General features: G+C 41.9%; 1 protein-coding gene across 3 annotated transcripts in view; it reads left to right on the forward strand.

The window, feature by feature from the left end:
* The window catches only part of UPP2 (uridine phosphorylase 2), a 49,369-nt gene that overhangs the window by 18,028 nt on the left and 9,252 nt on the right, over positions 1-22,089 (forward strand). For all 3 annotated transcript variants that reach the window (XM_070731555.1, XM_070731556.1, XM_070731557.1), the window contains 4 exons: positions 1,350-1,505; positions 10,915-11,029; positions 14,593-14,802; positions 19,814-19,960. In XM_070731555.1, coding sequence (XP_070587656.1) covers positions 1,350-1,505; positions 10,915-11,029; positions 14,593-14,802; positions 19,814-19,960 — 628 coding nt within the window. The remainder of the gene's footprint in view (positions 1-1,349; positions 1,506-10,914; positions 11,030-14,592; positions 14,803-19,813; positions 19,961-22,089) is intronic.

Here is a 22,089-nt window from a genome sequence, read left to right on the forward strand (position 1 = left end):
ATGTCATGGATATTAGATTACTAGACCCTCGCAACTGGTGAAGCATATAGAAGGCCCCCTTTCGACAGAAATTGTGCATTTCTTACAGCAGAGTTCAGTGGGACATGGCCTGCCCTGGGCAGCTACCTAATGACCCATAGTTCCCCAGACCTCTTTTGGCAATGCTCCACAGCGCTTCAGTGATTACCTTGCAGAAACTCAAATATATCTATTATTCATTAGTCGCATTTATATGGTTACCCATCTCACACAAGCAACTCTAGGTGGCATCCAATAATCAAAATGGTATTGATTAACTATCTGATTAACATAGAAACATAGAAGTCTGACGGCAGAAAAAGACCTCATGGTCCATCTAGTCTGTCCTTATACTATTTTCTGTATTTTATCTTAGGATGGATCTATGTTTATCCCAGGCATGTTTAAATTCAGTTACTGTGGATTTATCAACCACTTCTGCTGGAAGTTTGTTCCAAGGATCTACTACTCTTAACTTTGCATGGCCAGCTTGGTCTCCTGGCTAGAAACCAGGAGCATGTGAGTTCTAGTCCTGCCAAAGGCAGAAAAACCACCTGAGTGACCTTGGGCCAATCACTCTCCTTCAGCCCAGCCCACTTCCCAGGGTTATGGGAAAGTAACAGAGTCCTCGGAGAGGGGCGGTATAGAAATCCAATAAATAAATAAATAAAAGAAGAGGAAGAAGAAGCGTTAAGTATATTTGCCGCTTTGAGTTATTTCTAAAAATAACGAAGGAGGGGGTCAAAAAACAGCAACACTAAATTAGTTTTAAAATCTGTACAGTGAATCGCTGGTTGAAAATGTAAAACCAGCCATTTATGACAGTATTTGAGTCCTTCAGGATTGGGTGGCATAGAAGTCAAAATAAATGAATGAATGAATGAATGAATGAATGAATGAATGAGTGAGTGAGTGAGTGAGTGAGTGAGTGAGTGAGTGAACGAACGAACGAACGAATAAACAAACAAACAAACAAACAAACAAAATGTTTTAGAAAATAAAGAAGGCTCGCCCTCCCCCAAATTGCTCATCCCCGATTTAGGTCTTCCGATATCATGACAAAAAATAAAACCAAGTGGTTTATATTCTGCTCCATAAGATGCACAATGACTAAATTCCATGGGATTATCCTGATCAAATCTTGATCAATGGGGACCTCTTGTGTCTCTGATGGTTTGAGTGAGTCAGGACCATCTTTTAGTTCATGCTTTCAAGTAGGGTCTCCTTTTGGATATTAAAAAAAATGCACAAACCATTCTGACAGCTTACAGGCAGTAGATAGATGCAGAGTTGTTGTTGCTGCGGCTGATACCCTTCTCTTCCTTTTGCAGTTTGTCTGTGTGGGAGGAAGCCCCAACAGAATGAAAGCTTTTGCTCAGTTCATGCAGGAAGAACTTGGACAAGGAGAGGACAACGACCTGAAAGACATTTGTGCTGGGACTGATCGTTACTCCATGTATAAGGTGGGCCCAGTGCTCTCCATCAGCGTAAGTATCATGGGAACTCCCCTTAATAGTATACAGTATATCTGACCATTCCACAGCATACTCTTTGTTCTTTAATGTATGTCTAAGACTTGTCATTGGAGAAACCAGATGAAAAGTAGAAAGATCAATGCTGGGGCTCAAGGAACGTCTTTTTTAGGCCTTGTTTTAACCGACAAGCGTCGTTACTTTGAACCAGAAGCTCCTTCAATCCTTTACACTTCCCACTCTTTCTCGCTTACTTGCATGTCGGCAAGAGTGCCTAGAGCCATGTTGTGTAATCTCAGTTCATCCCTTAAGGGGCTAAAGCAGAAAGTGGGAAAGCCGAATAAATTGCTTTTATTAGGAAGCCACAGAGATGCCTCCCTGCCCTCCACTCCAGCAAGCTTATAAGTGGGACCATTGGGGATAACTGCCGTGAACTCCCATGCCTGCAGACAGCCAGTCCAAGCATGGCTCAGTATCGGAAAAGATGTGGATGAACGGTCAGTTTTTATTCAAGACCATAAGACTAATCATGAACCTCAGTGCTGACCCTTGGCTGTTGATGGGTCTGGGGCCTAATGTACAGGGGTGGAATTCCATTTACCTTCACCACCGGTTCACATCCTGACATTTCACACACACGACCCCTTATGCAATTTCACTTCCGCGCATGCTCCGAAGGTTGATTCAGGCCTAAACACAGCTAAGGAGCTGATCAGTTGTGCTTTGGGTGAAGAAATAAAGGTCAGTATCAACCCAGGGGTAGGTGGGAGGGCCTTTTTTCAAAGCACAGAATGAGGAGAAGTCATTCCAACACAGGAAAATTGGCCAAAAATTTAGGAAAAAAATATGGCGGGGAGTATAGACTGGCACAGATGGAATCAGATCTGTGATGCCAAAATTACATCATCAGTAGGTCGCTAACGGTTTGGGTGATCTGATCTGAACCGGGAGTGTTCTGTCGGGCTCTCTGGTAGACTTCTCCCAAAAATTCACAGGTACAAATTTCAGACACACACATGTTTGAAAATTCAAAACAATGTTCTTTATAATGAAAAGTCACTTAAACTAAGCCCTCTTTTGGTATAGCAAAGAGCACTTGTCTCCAAACAAACTGGTAATTTGTACAAGTCCCTTATCAGTTCTGTGATACTTAGCTTGCAGCTGTGAGGCAATTCACAGTCCTTCTTCTTTCACAAAGTGAAACACACTTTGCTCTGGTTTAGTTTCAAACCGGGGAAAAATCAGCACACAAAAGGTCAAAGTCAGCAAAGCAGTCACGAAACACAACGATCAGATAATCCTCCACAATGGCCAAACCCACAGGCTGCTATTTATAGCAGCCTCACTAATTACCACAGCCCCACCCAACCACAGGTGGCCTCATTTTCTTTGATAATAATCTCTCAGTTGTTGTTGCCTATGCCTCGCTCTCCGCATGCGTGGCTGTATCATTAACTCTTGTTCTGAATCCAAGGAGGAGCTAGATAATTGATCTCCTTCTGAGCTGTCTGCCACACTCTCCTCCTCCCTGTCACTCATGTCTTCTTGGTCAGAGGAGTCTTCATCAGCAGATTCCACCGGGGGCAAAACAGGCCTGTAGCATGTGGATGTCTCCCCCACATCCACAGTCCTTGGGGCAGGAGCTGGGCCAGTGCTAACCACAACAGGGAGGAACAGATAATAGTGGCTTCTTTCACAGTGGTCTGCTTGTATTTCACTGTGCCTGGCTTGTTTTACCACTTTTCATACCTCAGTGAGAATTACCAGCCAGATACAACCTTGGCATAACTGGGGCATGTCCAGGAGAAGCTAAGACTTGCCAATGAGAAGTTCTTTCCTTAGACATGTCGAGCTTGGCAACAATTTATGTCAACTTTCCTGTCCTCCCACTCACCCCCCTCTAAAACCCCTCAGAGTTTAGAGCCCTTGTTCCCAACTTGGGGCCTACGCCCCATAGGGGGGCAGTTTGATTTTTAATAGGGGCAATTGTAACCTTGTTTAAACCATGTTAATGGCCTTTTAGGCTTCCTCCACATAAGTAGGAGTTCGCCTTTTGAATAGTAAGAATTATATGTCATGGGGGGGGGGGTATGAGGATTTTAGAAATGCTTAGGTGGGACATGGGCAAAAAAAGGTAGGGAACCACTGATTTAGAGGCAACAAAGTTGGAATACAGCATAATAGCAATAGCACTTAGACTTCTACAGTGGTACCTCTACCTAAGAATGCCTCTACTTACGAACTTTTCTAGATAAGAACCGGGTGTTCAAGGTTTTTTTTTTGCCTCTTCTCAAGAACCATTTTCTACTTACAAACCCAAGCCTCAGAAACTGTAACCGGAAAAGGCAGGGAGATGCCTCAGTGGGACCTCTCTAGGAATTTCCTGGGAGGAAACAAGGCCAGAAAATGTGGGAAGAAGCCTCCATGGGGCCTCTCTAGCAATCTCCTTGGAGGAAACAGGCCAGAAAAGAGAAGCCTCTGTGGGGCCTCTCTAGGAATTTTCTGGGAGGAAACAGAGCCTCCACCCTCCCTGTGGTTTCCCCAGTCGCACACATTATTTGCTTTTACATTGATTCTTATAGGAAAAATTGCTTCTTCTTACAAACTTTTCTACTTAAGAACCTGGTCACGGAACGAATTAAGTTCGTAAGTAGAAGTACCACTGTACAATGCTTTACAGCCTTCTCTAAGCAGTTTACAGAGTCAGCATATTGCCCCCAACAATCTGGTCTCGTTTTACCCACCTCAGAAGGATGGAAGATTGAATCAGCCATCAGTCAGGGAGACTCGAACTGCTGGCAATTGGCAGTCAGCAGAATTAGCCTTCAATGCTGCATTCTAACCACTGTGCCACCACTGCACATAAAGATAAGTCAAGTTATTGTCACATGACAGTAAAAGTGGAGGAGTGAAGACCTTTCTTTTTATACCATTTTCCCAGGCTTTCATTTCAAATTGAACTAGGACAATTTTTTTCTGTATTTTTTTCTGGACCATTTCTCTAGAGGACATTTGCCAGATAATTTAGAGATAGTTCTACTGTCCTTGTCTCATTCCTCTCATTTCTCCTTTGGAAACAGAAAATCCTTTAATAAAGAGAATGTTTTCAGCAAAAGATTGCAGTAAAACCCTGGAAGATTCTAAAGCAGCTAAAACTCCCTTGCTATTTTCATCCCATCCTGGGTTTTTTTTAAAAAAAGAAGCAGCTGCAGATGTTTTGATGCTTCTACGGATTATGGGTTTTTTTTCCCCTCTATTGAATTTTGATCCTATTTGAATATTTTTGCCTTTGAAATTCAGGTCACACTATGCCATCTTTGAACCTAACAAACATTAAATCTGGAACAAATCCAGTTGATTCACACCAAGCCCAGCTTCCCATGCATTTCACATACACACCGCAATTCAGTCAATGGAATACGGGGAAAGGAAACATAGGGAGATAGATTTGTCCAGAGAAGTGCCAAAAGGGAAAAAATAAAATGTGGTAGACCTGATCCACCAAGCTGAATTTACAGCTGAATTTGTAAAGTGTCAGAAAAATAATTAGGGGGTGGGTGAGTTGGTTGGTTGGTTGGTTGATTAGTTGGTTGGTTGGTTGGTTGGTTGGTTGGTTGATTAGTTGGTTGGTTGGTTGGTTGGTTGGTTGGTTGGTTGGTTGGTTGGTTGGTTGGTTGGTTGGTTGATTGATCAATTGATCTATCTATCTATTTGATTTCTAGGCTGCCCTTTGCCAATGGACTCAGGGCAGCTAATTAGAATCCCAGTCCCAACTTGAGCTGGGGTTGTGCAAGAATAAATAAATATGAGATCTAGACAGCTGTGAAGAAAGAAGGAATATTTATTCCTAAAAGCAAACCAGTTTGCATTTAGGAGCAGGCTACAACAGCAAATTTTAATAGGAAGAGCTTGTCCACAGGGTCACCAGCTGATTCCACGGTGACATCTGAAGTGTGTGTGTGTGTGAGAGAGAGAGAGAGAGAGAGATGAGTGTGTATGTGTGTGTTTGTGTAGGTATATTTATTCTTGTAAACATGCAGTTCCTCTGGGAGACCTAATTTAATTAACTTGGTGTTTGTTGACCTTATTGTTGGATATGTGGATTAGGTCTGGGTAAGTTGTCTGAGGAAGTTTGCTAATGTTAGTTGATTAACTTAGTTTCAGCTTAGTTTATCAAGTGGAGGCACTGATTCTCAGACCATTGTGGATTCTGTAAAATATTTTAAGGGGAAGATGGAAACCATATAAAAGAATAAAGTATATTTGGATATAAACTCTCACACCTGTTATAGATTTTAGGATAGTACAGATTTGGATGAGACACACAGAGCAATGGTCATTGAAGAAACAAGAGCTTCATATCAAAGTGCACTACAAAAATAAACTTTGTGTCAGGGTTCCAAAACTAAATCAGCATCCAAAACTAAATCAGAATCCAGGGCAAAGTATTCCTCAAAGTTCCAATTCATTAACAGAGCCATCTGGGAGAAACCTGAATTTGAAGTCCCAAGATTTCTCCGCCCAGTTGAAAGTTCAAGCCCTTGTTCCCCACCCCCAAGTCCATCACTTTGGCCAATTTTCAACTGCCACCCTGGAAAGAATCCACCCATCTCCTTCTGCTCAGGTGCAGGAGTGCGAAGACAAAGGACGACTTTGACTATCTAGAAAGAATTTGCTATGGATACATACAGACAGCCCTCATGCAATTTTCACTCCCAAATTTCCACAGTAAAGAGTACACATTAAAATACTATAAAGTGTGGCAGGCCAAAGACCCCAACTAAAATGGCTTTGGTCTGACACTTTGTTTCTTAGTCTGAACAGTTTTAAGTTCTTTCACTTATTGTACATTTCCTCTTTCTTATATCCTGTTTCTAATTACTCGCGCTTATCTATCCTAAGTACCCTATTTCTCTTATCTTTTCTCAGATATCCTATTTATGCCCAGACATTCAATCCTTATTCTGCCCATCCTTTCTATTTTCACATTTCCAGGACTTGATCTTCTGGTTCCTCATCAGCCTTGTTCTGGCCACATTCTTCAACCTGACCTTTATCTCTCTCCTAACTGGTCCTTTACAGTTACAGATTACGGCAATACCATTCCAAATGCACTGTTTCCCATTAGTTAGCTATTTTATTGCCGTGCCAGAAACCTTCAGACTTTCTTATACCTTCTGATGTGTTCTTCATTCTGCTCCTGAGATAATGCTGCTCTATAGCCGTGACTCTTGTTCTCCATTTTATATGCTATTAGAAAACCTGTGACTCGCGGGGTCATCTTTTCTGAGATGTTCCCTTACTTAAACAGAGGAACAGAATAAGTGGGAAGGGAGCAAACAAGCAAGCAGTGGGAGCCTGAGGAGCTTCCATCTTCCTACAAGCTTCCCTGTCAACATAGCTTATGGGCAGCTGGCAGGAAGCATTGAAAATCACTTCTTTGGCTGAGCCATGAAACTGCCTGTCGTTGCTGAAGGGAGATAGAACAAAGAGAGCTGTGGACCACAAGGAAAACTGTATCTCTGCTTCCTATCCCCGTGTTTCTCCAAGAGCCAGGAAAGAAGAGGGTGCAACATTGACCACTAGCATATACCAGCCAGCCCTACCTTACAAGCAGGCATCTGAATAGCTCCTTCATCCTTTTCTTGCCAACCATCATCATTGGGCGTAGGCACCCAAAAAAAGGAAGAAAGAGGGCTGGCATGTGAACTTCCCATCTTTCTTTGTGCCATGCAATCTATATGTTTCTAGGAAGGGCAGCCAGAAGGTGGCGTTGAAGCAGCCACATCTTCTCCCAAATTTCATTCACGGCATTCTGCATGTCATCCCCTCTGAATTACCTTGGTTCAATCAGTGTTGCCCTATGCCAGCGATGGCAAAGCTATGGCACACGAACCACAGGTGGCACACAGAACAATATCGGAGGGCACGCAATGTGTTGCCCAATGTCAGCTCCAGCACGCATGCTGTCCAGCTGATTTCCAGCCTTGGGGAAGGCCACTTTACCAAGGCTGGAGAATTCAGGGAGAAGAACCCGAATCCTCAGAGAATCTGGAGGAGTCAAGGAAGCTTCCCTGAAGCTCCAGAGTGCAAAAACCGGCCCAACGGGCAAAACAAAGTTCGGAAAAATGGACTTCTGGTTTGCCCATTGTGCTATTTTTCACACTTTGGGGCCTCAGAAAGCTTTCCTGAAGCCTCTGGTTTTCCCATTGGGCTGTTACCCCACCACCACCACCACCACCATCCAGCTCCTTTGTACCAGCCTGACTGATGTCACAAGTGTCAGGATGACTTTCAAATAACACAAATTGCATAATTTGTGCCTAACTAAGACTTGAGGTTATACGCTCTTCCCATTCTCCGCAAAGTGTTATTTCTACCAACTTTCTTATATGTAGGATTCTTTGCTCTCCCAGAGCCTGACACACCACAGCATAGCAAATCTGTACAGAAGACTTTATTGCCACACACACCTTTCCCGGCAATAGGCTGTTGCTCTGGGTTAACATTGCCTTTCTAGGCTTTATAAGAGGATATTGCCACGTAAATTGGTCTTTCATACTCAGACCTTAATACTTATCTTTTAATATTCAGACCAAACCAACGTCTAAAAGTATTTGAAGTGTAGAATACAACCTTTTGTCTTTTTCCAAACATTCTTGCACTAGTTGGGATGAGGTGCCGCTGCTTCAACGTGGTTGCTCCTTTTCTAGTTGTTGCCAAACTCCAGGCGAAGGTCCAGATAGGATTACTACCAGGATATGCTTTTACTGTAGCGCATGGGCGTCCAACCTTGGTAACTTTAAGATTTATGGACTTCAACTCCCAGAATTCTCCAGCTGGTCATGTGGGCTGGGGAATTCTGGGAGATGAAGTCCACCAGTCTTAAAGTTGCCAAGGTTGGATGCACCTTCTTTAGCTTATGATCCTCGTGGTTGAATGAAAGCCCTCTTGCTTGCTTGTACTAGCTGTCAACCTGCAGACATCACCTCAACTTCTTCATCTGTGGGTGTTTTGCTTTCATCTTTCCTGCTACACACACTCTTGTCTTCCCATTCTGCTTTAGCATTTGCTTTTGGGTGGGTAAGGATGCCTCTGGATGTCAGTCCATTCTTGAAAATACCAAGGTGTAGCAAAGGGAGTTGTGTCACATTGGCTTGGATGTCTGTGACTATGAATGCCTGCCTGAAAGCATAATAGAACTCAGTAGTGGGTTCTAAAACCCATTGCTACCAGTTCACACTCACGTGTGCGCGCAACACTTCTGTGCATTCACAGAGGTGTCCTGGGCGGGTGGACGGAGCCTCCTGCCACCGCCACTACCGGTTGACAGAACCTGGTGAAACCGTGAGCAACCCACTATTGATAGAAGTGCCAGGGAAGCCTTTATGGCTGTAGCTGCTTTCCCAAAGCACAGGTAGCAGTCCCAATTTCACTACCTTACATTATGCAGCCTTATCTTCAATGAAGCTTGCACCCTAGGAAGTGGTGTAATTTAATAATCTTAAAATAGGTCAAGGTCTAAGGCCTAAATCGTCCCAGTGACCCATTTCTTCCACACTTGAAAACATTCTCAACTCCATCTTTATTTGCTTTAAGAACTAATTTACTAGCAATTTCCCATTTTCTCCCTCCTTCACATACTCTTTGGGCGATTATTGCCAATCTAATGATTCAAAATATTCAAAATTGCCACTTCTTCTAATTTTTAATGTGTCAAAAATTGCCTTGGTTTCTTCTTGCTATTTCTATTAATTATTTTTCTGCTCTTCAAATACGTGGGATGTAACAGATGTTTAAGCTTTGCAAAGAAATTGCCTGCTTATATTTCTGGGAGAGAAGAGACCATTAAGATTAATAGGCCAGAAACAAAAACCCAACTCGTAAGTCAAAAACGGTGCTTTGTTGCAGCATTGAAGACAAGTTGGATCAGACTCAAAGATGGTGATTTATACTAATCTCCTCTCTGAACCATATTATCTGTCTAGGGTTACTACTATATTACTAACATTGTAAAGCCTACATGTTTCCTTATTAACAAGGAGGTGTATATTTTCGTTCAAGCCAGTAGTAATCCAGTCTATAATGTCAGGATTTGTGCTTACAACCAATTGGAATAGAACAAACATACTTTATGGAAAGTCTTGATGCTAATGAATGTTAATGCTTTGTTACCATCTACAAGGAAAATCAGACTTCTCAAATTATATAGACCAGAGGTGTCAAAATTACAGCCCGTGGACCAGATGCATCATGTACTGGCCATCCCCCCCTCCATTTAATGAAGGGGGGAAACTTGTGATATATCATGTGACCATGTGATGATGTGAGTTTGATATAGATGATGAATGGATTTCAGCTCAGAAGACTATTGAGGCAATTTGGCCCCTGCAGAGAATTATGGGGCTTGAAGTCTTTCAACTGTAAGGCACCCTTATTGAAGTTGAAGGGTGCATAACAATCCAACAAAACATTATTGAATCCTGTGTTAATTTAGATAGTATGTAGAATGGCTATCACTAGGTTCTGTTATATCTATGTATTACGTATCTAAGTGTGTGTGTGTGTGTCTTTATATATCTAGTTATATAGATACATATATATTTAGAGCCAGGGTGGTGCAGCAGGTAGAGTGCTGTACTGCAGGCCACTGAAGCTGACTGTAGATCTGAAGGTCAGCGGTTCAAATCTCATCACCGGCTCAAGGTTGACTCAGCCTTCCATCCTTCCGAGGTGGGTAAAATGAGGACCCGGATTGTGGGGGCATTAGGCTGGCACTGTTAAAAAGTGCTATTGCTAACATGTTGTAAGCCGCCCTGAGTCTAAGGAGAAGGGCGGCATAAAAATTGAGTAGATAGATAGATAGATAGATAGATAGATAGATAGATAGATAGATAGATAGGTAGGTAGGTAGGTAGGTAGGTAGGTAGGTAGGTAGGTAGGTAGGTAGGCAGGCAGGCAGGCAGGCAGGCAGGCAGGCAGGCAGGCAGGCAGGCAGGCAGGCAGGCAGGCAGGCAGGCAGGCAGGCAGGCAGGCAGGCAGGCAGGCAAATAAATTTATCTTCTGCATATGGAATTCTGCTTTTTTCTATATCAACTCGATTCGTGCAGCTAAGCCATACTTTAATTATTGAAGTTATGAATGGAGCCACTGTTGCTTAGCATTATATATGAGCCAGGCCACATTTTAAAGAATACTGCTTCAGCATTATAAACTCCTGTAATGTAATTTTAATAAGAGAAGGCTAAATCTTAGCTTTTGTTAGGTCATGCCTCATACGTTTCCATTATAGACTTTCATTGTGTACTAATATTTCAGATGTGTGTTTTTTACATTCGTTTTCTATGAAACACACTGTACAAGTTCAGGTCGGTTTTGCTGAGGAAGTATCAAATTCTTGTTTCTTTTTCTCGTCTCTTGACAGCATGGAATGGGTATTCCCTCCATTTCTATCATGCTTCATGAACTAATCAAATTGCTACACCATGCAAAATGCTGTGATGTTACCATTATCCGCATCGGTACCTCAGGAGGATTAGGTGAGCAAAGAGTTTTGCCGCTGCCAGGCATAGGGGGGATGCAGATGAAAAACAGCTCAGAAAAGGTCAGATTTTGATGAGAATTTTGTAACGTGTTTTAATATATATATATTTCAAGTCAACAAATTTCAGGCAGCAAAGGTTTACACAGAGATCACAAATGTGTATTTGGCTGAGATAACATCACCCTGAAAATATAGGGCTTGAAGTCCTTTCTAAATTAAAGTAATTCGAAATAAATTTTCCTTGGAATCTATATAACCGAAACAAAGAAATATATATCATACCATAAAAGAGTATTTTGCAACCTCATTTATAAAATATTAAACTGCTGGACTTTAAAATAGGGACTTCCCTTCATACTTGTTCAACCGCAAGCAACCTATTAATTTTAATCAAAAGAAAAGCTTTATGTGCTTTCAGAATGAGTGAAAAGAGCTTCTAGGTCTCAAAAGATTATCTTAAATGCCTAAATGAACTTCCTCTGTTTTAAAGAATGTGATTACCTGCTCATCAAACTAAACTGAGACAGTAAATTTCCTTTCTTATATTGGTTCTCATGAGAGACTAACAGGTGCTGTAGGACGATACTTGAATCTAGAGCTTGTTAGCCCACTAAACATATAGTATGTCATAGTTTGAACATTTAAAATAACATATAGATACAATATATATATATATATATTCTTAGCCGAGTGAGCCAGCATTGTCTGAAGGTGCTTCCATGCTCATGGCTGCCTGTATGACTCTATACCAAGGTACACAAAACATTGTTACTTTCTCACTGAAGTGGTACCTATTTATCTACTTGTGTTTGCATGCTTTCAAAATGCTAGGTGGGCAGCAGTGACCGGCTACCAAAATTTTTACCCTGTTTTCCCCAAAATAAGTCACCCCGAAAGTAAGACATCGGAGAGGTTTCGTAGAATTGTCTAATATAAGGCATCCCCGAAAAGTAAGAAGTAGGAGACGTTTTGTTTTGTAGCATTCCCAAACAGAACATAGATAACACTGCTGTCCGTAAATTGCATCCCAAAATGCTGCATCAATCAGATTTAAAACGCATCCAACATGCATCCAACATGCGGCTACGTGTTTGGATGCGTTTTTGCTGCAGCAGGATTGCACCCTACCGTATACCGTAGTTTTAAATACGGTAGGGGGGTCTGCTGTGTCTTTTGGATCAAGGATTGACATGTCAATTTTTGGAACGGATCAGAAAGATGCATACGGCATAAAACACCCATCGGTGACACTGTTCCCTCTAAGCTGCATTTTTTCCTTCCTTGAAAAAATATAAGGCATCTCCTGAAAATAAGACGTAGCACACCTTTGGGAGCAAAAATTAATATAAGACGCTGTCTTATTTTGGGGAAAACAGGGTACTACCACACTGTGGGCGTGGCTTATGTAGGACACCCTGTATTTTCTTTCAACATCTTTCAGTGCAAATTGGGCGCTCTGGGACGGAGCTCCATTTTCGCTACCCCACTGTGTTCCCCCCCATCTGGGCAGTAGTCCATCCTTGGTGGGCAGGAGCTGGGGCAAGAACAGGAGCTTACCCAGTCACATGGCATTTGGGTCTTGAACTGCCAACCCTCTAGTTGACAAGCCCAACATTGTAAACGCTAGTCCATGGTGCCCCATCGTAATACTGTACATACATACATACAGGCTTATAGAGTATATCAATGGATTGGTTATGAGCTGAATCCTAAGTTTAACAGTCACTTTGCAGAGTGAGTTAGGTAGCATATAGCAATAACAATAGCACTTCACAGTGTTTTACAGCGCGCTCTAACCCAATGGTCCCCAACCTTTGCAACTTTGTGGCCTGGCTGGGTGGGGGAAGAGGGGTACAGGGCTGCATGAGTGGTGGGCTGACACACCTGTGCATGCAGCTTCACTCATGTGTGCGCACTGGCCTGCTGCTTGTGTGAGTGGAACTGCATGTGTGTGCGCACCAGCTCACCACTCACATGACCTGGTTCCAAATAAGCCATGCAAGTTAGGGACCCCTGCTCTAAGCGGTTTACAGAATCAACATACCAAAAATCTGGGTCCTCATTTTACTGACCTCAGAAGGATGGAAGACTGAGTCAACTTTGAGGCTCAAACTGCCAGATGCTGGCAGTCGGCAGTCAGCAGAATTAGCCTGCAATGCTACTGTGCTACCATTGGCATCTTTTAGTCTCAAAAGGCCATGGTATCGTGCTTGGGACTCCCCAGAGCACGAAGCCTAGGTAGGTTAGTATGGAGGATAGACTGTTACCCAAGCAGCAGATCCCCCCTCTCCACATCTCTGAAATAATCTGATGGAATTGTCAGCATTCCACACTGGTCTAACAGCCAATGATGGAAATACTGTATTTGAACCAGAGTATATGTGGCAGTGGTGGTTGTTTAGACAATAATACAAGCCAACATACAGTAAAGGTATTATTTACAAGATGTACAATATCTCTATAATCTTACACAGTAATTATAATACAGTCCATAATGCATCTCTACTTTGCACACAGTAGGTACATATGCTGTTACATATATTCTCTCATTCGAACACAGCAGATATAATATACCATTCAATATTAGCACACAGCTTATTCTCTTATAAATACAACAAATACCTTTACATCAGTATAATATATTCTTCACAATATCTTGCAGACAGTTCTTAGTATATTTTGTACAGTATCTTGCACACAGCTCTAAGGATATTCTATACAATATATTGCACACAGCTCCGATATTAATTCTTAGCTAGCATATATAAACAACAATAACCAACATTACAAGATAAGACATACATCAGACACAATGCAACAACAGAAGGTAACCAAAGAATGTAATCTCAGAGTGTAACAGAGAGCTGCCTAGCCCATAATTACTGCTTAACTCTTAAAGCAATATCATTATTTTCCTCCCAACTTTCTATGCTGGCTTATCTTGATATATTGGAAACCCAACCAAAACAGTACGTGGTATGACAAAGGCCAATACGATTGGTTCCAGCTACATCGCACGAGTTATCAGAACATGGCTGTACACAGTCACAAACTGCTTCCGGGACTCACGGTTTACTCCTGAATCCTTTTCCAATGATGGCTATAGCTACAAGGCAGTGGAGGTTTGCAGTCAGAGTTTCCCTTCTCCTAGTGGTTGACCAGGGCATCTTTCCTGCAGTAATGGGCTATCAAATTTTTTACTACCACGCTGTGGGCGTGGCTTATGCATTTTGTTTCAACATCTTTCAGTGCAAATTGGGTGCTCTGGGGTGGAGCTCCAAATTTTGCTCCCGGAACTGCGTTCCTGACCATTCCTGTAGGAGCCAATCACTGCTTTCCTGTCTTGCCTTGGTCTTAGCATATCACATCGCTTGCAGAGACCACCTTCATGATCATTGACCTATTCTAGTAGATTTAGTGGGGTGGATGGGTGGGGCTACATTCGGTGTATAAGATGCACCCAGGTTTTCACCCTCTTTTGTGTGTGTGTGTGTAAAAAGGTGCCTCTTATACTCCAAAAAATGCAGTACTTCATCACTGTGTATTTTCGACTTTTAGGAGTTGAGCCTGGCTCTGTGGTAATAACAGATGTGGCAGTGGATTCTTTTTTCAAGCCCCAGTTTGAGCAAGTGATCCTAGACTGTGTGGTGACACGAAGCACAGAGCTCGACCAAGACTTGGCTTCCGAGTTACTCGAATGCAGCCGAGGGATTAAGGACTTTCCAGCATTAATGGGCCATACAATGTGCACGTATGATTTTTATGAGGGTAAGCATGTTTTTAATTGGCTATGGAAATTCTCAGTCATCCAGGACATGGTTATCCAAAAGGTATTTTTCAAAAGCTAACCCGACTTCCTTGGGTTTTTTTCCTTGAAAATGTTTTGATTCAGATTCAGAGTTGGAAGGGACCTTGCAGGCCATCTAGTCCAACCCTCTGCCCAAGCAGGAGACCTTACGTCTGCCTCTACCTAGGTTTGAACTCACAACCTCCAGATTGTGAGGTACCTCTAGGCCACAGTAGCTGGGTAACTGAATAAGCTTCTCAGATGAGAAGCAAAATGTTTTCAAGAAAAAAAACCAAGAAAGTCCAATTGCCCAAGCATCCTTGTGACATGTTTTAAATGAAAATTTAAAATATGAAAGCTTTACAGTATCTAGCCAGTTTTGGAAAAGCATCATGAGATGGCAAATGGTCACTTTGATATCTATTTCCTTGATAAATTTGAAATAAACAAATATGCTTATGCTAAAACCTCCCCTCCCATCAGTTCTGTGGTCGGGAAGATTTTATGGGATTCCTTATTTCCAGAGATGTTGCTCTTGATCTCTCTTACAATCATGTCCTCATACGGTGTTCTTTTATGAAGCTCCAAGACGTGTTTTGATCACCCCAATCATTTCCAAATATGCAAGCCACGTTGATAAGTTTTATTTTTATTATTTTTAACTGGTGCTAATTTCACATTCACATATCAGGTGGCTAAATACCTTCACAACGTTATATAATTGCACAAAACTTTTAATTAGGTACATTGTTTTATTATCCTATTGGCTTTTCCCAATAACAAATTGTTGTTTCAAACTACCTTTCTTTTTTACTCTAAAGGCTGATCAAAGACTGTAGTAAAGATATTTGATTTTTATTTGATGCTAAAATCTCTTCCCATAACTACAGTACTCAGAACTAAATTCAATGGAACTTGCTTCCAGATAAGTTAAAATATTGATTGCAATCATTTTACCAGGAATAAGTATCATTAAGATTCATTTTGACTTTCCTAATCCGTTTAGCTCCATCATTAGTGGTAATTATCCCACTAATATTATTAGATCCGATTTTTAGTGGTCTATATTCAGTTGCTCTTAAAAATAAGCATTTGTTAATTTTGAGGGCAGTAAAATGGTAGCATTTTATCTTTTGTGTTATAGGATTTGTTAATAAATATAGAGCCAGTAAAAAATGCAACTCTGCATCAATACTTTGGCTCTCTTTTAATTATATGTCTTGTCATTTTAAAGACAAATATAACAATTAAACTTTAGTAGAGTTTCACGCTATGGAGTTTCACTGATAAACAACAAGACAATAGGAATTTTTACCACACCAAGAAAACAGAATTATTATTTCATTTCTTGACTAAAACCCTAAAATAGTCACTAGAAAGTAGAGAATAAAGTTGTAAGAGAGAAGTGGAACTTTTCCTCTCAAAGAATTTCAGAGCTAAATCACCTGAGATATCTGGCACATATACCCACTTTTCTATCAAGGAAATTACTTTGGAGACAACAAAGCGGTGGATCTAGAGCAGGGGTGAACACAATAGGAAAGTGAACACAAGAACAAGGGGGCACAATCTGAGGTTAATTGGAGGAAAGATCAGAAGCAACATGAGAAAATATTATTTTACTGAAAGAGTAGTAGATGCTTGGAACAAAATTGCAGCAGACGTGGTTGGTCAATCCACAGTAACTGAATTTAAACATGCCTGGGATAAACATAGATCCATCCTAAGATAAAATACAGGAAATGGTGTAAGGGCAGACTAGATGGGCCATGAGGTCTTTTTCTGCCGTCAATCTTCTATGTTTCTATGTTTCTAGGGGTAGATTCTAAAAACCAAGCTACTGTGCATGTACAGAAAAAAACCCAAAAAAACACAGCTTCTGTGCATGTACAGAACTCAAAAACAAGATGGTGGTGCCATAGGCGCCACCATTAGAGCCAGTTCAAGGGAATGGCCAACCGTTGATCACTTTCAGTTCGGCAAGAAAAGGGAAAATCCTGCTATCAGTTCTATAGAACCGGTGTGAAATGGGAGCAATCCATCTCTGATCTAGAGATATTGCAGAATTAGACCTTCTAACATCCCTCAGTACTGACCATTTATAGCAGCACTATTGACAGCCTAAGGGCTGTCTTCTAACAAGTAAAGAGGCCAGATTCCTCACCCCCAAAAATGGATGGACAAAATAAAAACTAAATTTGATGCACTTAGTGTATTTAATTCAAAACAGTTAAAATGTTTCCCGTGTATTCAATGATTTTTCCTTCCATCACATTGATTATGTGCCATCTCATTGTTGTCAACTGAGTACCATAGAGATTGATTGATTGATTTAACTGCTATGGGGTTAGAACTTAGAAACCACATAGCTGGATCGATCCATGATAATCTGTCCCTAGCCTGGTATTTCATACCCTCCAACAGTGTATTTAACACTGCCATGCCTGAGTCCACCCACCTTATTGCTAGTTGTCCTTCCTTCCTTCCTTCCTTCCTTCCTTCCTTCCTTCCTTCCTTCCCTCCCTCCCTCTGTTTTTCCCAGCATTAGAACTTCAGAGAACTCAGTGTTCAAGTAACATGTCTGAAGTAAAATAATTTCAGCCTGTCATTTGTGCCTCAAGTGAGAACTCTGGGTTGATTTGTTTTGATATGTTTATTTTTTTCCTCTTTGCTTGGTGTTGTGATATTCTCAGGAGTCTTCTCCAACACCAAAGTAAAAAAAAAAAAGCCATCAATACTTTTTGTAGCCTGCTTCTTCAAAGCCTAACTTTCACTGCCATCATATTAAATAGTATTATTTATTGGCAACTTTGGAAGACTCCCAATGAGATGGACCCAAATCTTTATTGGGCCTCATACAATTGTAGAAGTGCAGGCAGGGCACTTTTGCTTCGGATGCCAAATAAAACCTCTTTAAAAAAAATAATCTCAGGATTTTTAAATTCTTCAAATGATTTTTTTTTTATTAGCACTGCTGTTTATCCCAGGGACAGATGCCTAGTATTTTTGCTATACAGTATATATTTTTAATTCACTGCAAACTGATGAAAGAAAGAAGATGCCTATTAATCCCGTTTCCCATCTCCTTGGTGACATTTAAGAGAAACCTAAAACGTTCTTGATTTGCATCCTCAACAACATGTGCCAGTTCATTGACTAAAAGTTGCAAGCATTTTGTATTAAACAGTTAAAATAAAAGAGCCCCCAGTCAATCATCATATCATCATGTTAACAGCTGGATTACATTCCAGCTACCTCCTGTGACAGGATTATTGCTTCCAGAATTACCTTCCCCTAAGAAAAATGTCAAGAAGTCTGGCATTTACATAAGTACCCATTAGTGCCTCTCGCTACCCCAGGACCTTTTCTCTGGAGACAATTAAGTGCTGTTTGCAAAGTGGATAAAATAGAAGAAACTGAGAAGAAAGTCATCATCTGTGGAGTCTGTGGAGACCTCTGGCTGGCCGATCTGAGTTTGGGCCACCTCTTATGAAAGCCAGTTCAGAGGCTTCATGTACAGAAACAAAATTGCAGTGGAAAAGCTTGTCCAGGTTGGTTCTGCTGTGGGAGTAGGGTAAAAAAGAAATAATCACAAGAGATACAAATAGACCATGTTTAAAGAGGTTAGGTCCTACAGAGTTGGCCTTTCCGGGTGCCGTCGGCCAGACAATGTCATCTGGCGGGGCCTAGGGGAAGAGCCTTCTCTGTGGAGGCCCCAGCCCTCTGGAATCAGCTCCCTCCAGAGATTCGCAGTACCCCCACCCTCCTCGCCTTTTGTAAGAGTCTTAAGACTCATTTACGTCACCAGGCATGGGGCAATTAGATCAAGCCCCCCTCCCCCTGTTTAATAAATGAAATGTGTGGTTGTGAATGAATTGTCTGGCTGATTTTACTGTTTTGGGTTTTTAGTTGGTAATTTTTAATTGATTAGATTTGTTGCTGTATTGTTTACATTGTATCCTGTGAGCCGCCCCGAGTCTTCGGAGAAGGGCAGCATACAAATCTAATTAATAAATAATAATAATAACAACAACAATAACAATAACAATAACAATAACAGTAATTAATAATATTGATTTGTAAAATAAGTCCATTCCACACTCAAAGACATGGATTTCTAGAATGTTCGATTTAGGGTTAATCAGAAATGTTGGTTTACATAAATGTTGGTTGTCCTTGGAATTGAGTTTTCCCTCTTCCATCCAAATGTGCCCTGCTCCTCTCTCTGCGGGGTAAAAGTGATTCAAATAACATGCAGAGAGAGAAAGAGAGAGACTGGCCAGTGGTTGGTGTTTGGGGCGCTCAGAATTTGGACATACTAATAAGAAGAATCAAAATTAAATGAAAATTAAATAACACTAACAAAAGCACCCATTAGCCTAGGCATACTATCTAGGTGGCACTTATTTAAACAGAAAGCAGTTCGGACAGTAATGGAAGTGTTACAGTAACTTGGTTTTTCCCCCTTCTCCCAATTAAATGCCAGCCATTGTAAAGTGTGACATTTTTTTCCTCCCAGGGTAGCAAGTAGTAAAAGCATCCGGAGATTGTGTTTTGTGAGCTTTCGGCTTTACAAAGAACTTGCAGCAGGGGGTTCAAATATGCCGCTGTTTCTTTTTCTGCAGGACTAGTGCGGCTTTCATTATACAAAGAACACATTAGCCTCAATTTATTATCTTCACCGTTAAAGGTGTGGGGTTTTTTTTTACATTCTCTGTTTTTATGCATTCTATTCTGTCACTCATTCCTCGCATTTCACGGAAATGTTAAAAATTACGTGGCGGATAAGTTATTAGTATTACAAAGAGCAGGCTATTAAAGTTGGATTTTTTAAAAAATGGGATTTTCTTTTTTATGTAAGTGGGATGTCAGTAGGTTACCATTAGGCTTTCAGAAGAAAGCATTCTCTGCAAAAGTCAACTGGGCCAATGCTGTGGAAGCCAGGCCGCATGGAAGTATAACACAGTGGTATTTTCCTCTTTCCCTTTTAAGGCCAAGGACGGTTAGACGGAGCGTTGTGCTGCTTCTCGAATGAAAAAAAGCTAGAGTACTTAAAAAGAGCCTACAATGCCGGCGTGAGAAACATAGAAATGGAATCCACAGTATTTGCTGCGATGTGCAGGCTTTGTGGCCTGAAAGGTAAGTCAGAGGACTTCTGGGAAGGGTCTCCTCCTTTGGGTAGTCCTGTTTTTGTGTTAGTTTCAATAGTCCTTTGAGTTTAAGAAACTGCTGGTCTTCCCAGTCATTGGGACACTGGCAGGGTTGGGATACTGGCGGTTCACAGGAGTTTGGAAGAACCTCTAGCTAAAATGGTGTGCAGTTTAGAGAACCCCCAAATCCCACTGCTAGCTGGCCCCACCCAACCCATCCCTCCCAAGAGTCCCCACGCTGCGTGTTTTGGATGCAGGTAAGTGCAGGGTGCGCAAAGAGGATCAGGAGGGTGAAAAATGGGGCCTATGGGAAGTTTGGGAAGGCTGGAAACGGACCTGTTTCCAGCCTCCAGAAGGTACACAAAACATGCACTTCCATTGCGATGCGAACCAGCAGGGAAGGTAAGTAGAACCAACCCCTGCTTTCAACCTAGCCTACTGCCAATCCCAGAATTCCCTACAGACTGGAAAAAAAAACCCTGAGGTATTTCTAGTTGTGAACAGGTAACGTCACTTTATTTTCCCATATTCAGGCCACAGTTGAGAACATCTGTGCATTGCTACTTGCAGGAAAATAACCATTTTAGATGCACAGCCGGACTTACACAGAGAGAAGAATAGTAGTAGTAGTAGTAACTCAGAGGAGTGAACTCTGCATGGCCAGAGACTTCTTCAGCATCACTTTCAGGCACCCTGGCAGTTTATGTAAAGAAGCAGTGCATTTTCAACTACGTAGTGTAGTTATACTCTGTGCAGTCCAAAGTTTCCCTTGGCAAAGTTTTATTTTATTGTATTTTATTTATGGTTGGAGTTGGAAAGGACCTAGTCCAACCTTCTGCTCAAGCAGGAGACCTTACATCACCCCAGTCAGATGGCAGTTCAGTCTCTTTTTGAATGTGTCGAGTGTTTGGGCGTTCACAACCTCCACTGGCAAACCGTTCCACTGGTTGATCACTCGCACCATCAGAAAGTTCTTCCTTATTTCTAAGTAGAATCTCTCCTTGGTCAGTTTCAAGTTTCAAGTTTTATTGGATTTATATGCCGCCCCTCTCCGAAAACTCGGGGCAGCTAACAACAATCATGAACAATATACAATAATATACAGTTTCCATCCATTGCTCCAGGTCTGGCCCTCTGGAATCCTGGAAAATAGTGTGACCCCCCTCCTCTCTGTGGCAACTCCTCATATACTTGTATACTGCTATATCTGCTCAGCCACAGATGCTCTTCCAAAAATCTGATGACTTGGATTCTCATGGTCTTCCTTACTGGTTCCTCTGCACCCAATCAGCTCCTTGTCATCTCTCCGGTTTAGCCAGTCCCAATATACTTGCTCCCACTGGTGACGCCTTGCCTTGACCCTCTCTCAAGCTGATGTGCATCACAGGATTTCTTTCATGGGTTGCACCTGCCCACCAATCCAATTTGTGGTAGACAGCCCTTTGCGATCTCCTTTGACCTTTTATTGAAATCAGGAGCAATATTTATATCCTATGGCCGTGATGAACCTATGGCACATGTACCACAAGTGATACATGGAGCCCTCTCTGCAGGCACATGAGCCGCTAACCAGCTCAGCTCCACTGCACATGTGCAAGTGCCCCCCGCCAGCCAGCTGATTTTCGGGTCAGACAAGCTCATGCTTTCTCCTCCCTTTCTGCGGCCCGTGCCTTCGCAGATCTCTGGAGATTCCACCCCAGCACTGTTTGGGAACACAAAGCTTTGCCCCCCCTGTTTGGGGATGGGAGGCCAAAACAGGGGGGCCCATGCATTCATGTGTGGTGGGTCGCATGCACATGTGCAGGGGGAAGGATGTGCAGGAGCAGCATTGCATTATGTGTGCAGGCACTCGCGCATGTGCGGCAGTGCACATGTGCAGACTTTCGGCACCTGAGGGAAAAGAGCTTCTCCATCACTGTCCTATGGCCTTCTGTCTCTGAAGTATCTCCCTTTGCTCTTCTTAAGCTGCCCATTGTTCTTTCCTTTTAAAGCTTGTCTCTTCTTCTTGAGGGACCTTTCCTTCTAATTTTAAGTTTCTGGTGCCTTTTTTTAATCTCCTTGAGGCACTTTCTTATAACCCCCTGCCTTTTTCATTTTCCAAGCATTTCTTCAAGCTTT

This window comes from Erythrolamprus reginae, chromosome 1 (genome assembly GCF_031021105.1).
Source record: "Erythrolamprus reginae isolate rEryReg1 chromosome 1, rEryReg1.hap1, whole genome shotgun sequence".
Taxonomy (NCBI): Eukaryota; Metazoa; Chordata; class Lepidosauria; order Squamata; family Dipsadidae; genus Erythrolamprus; species Erythrolamprus reginae.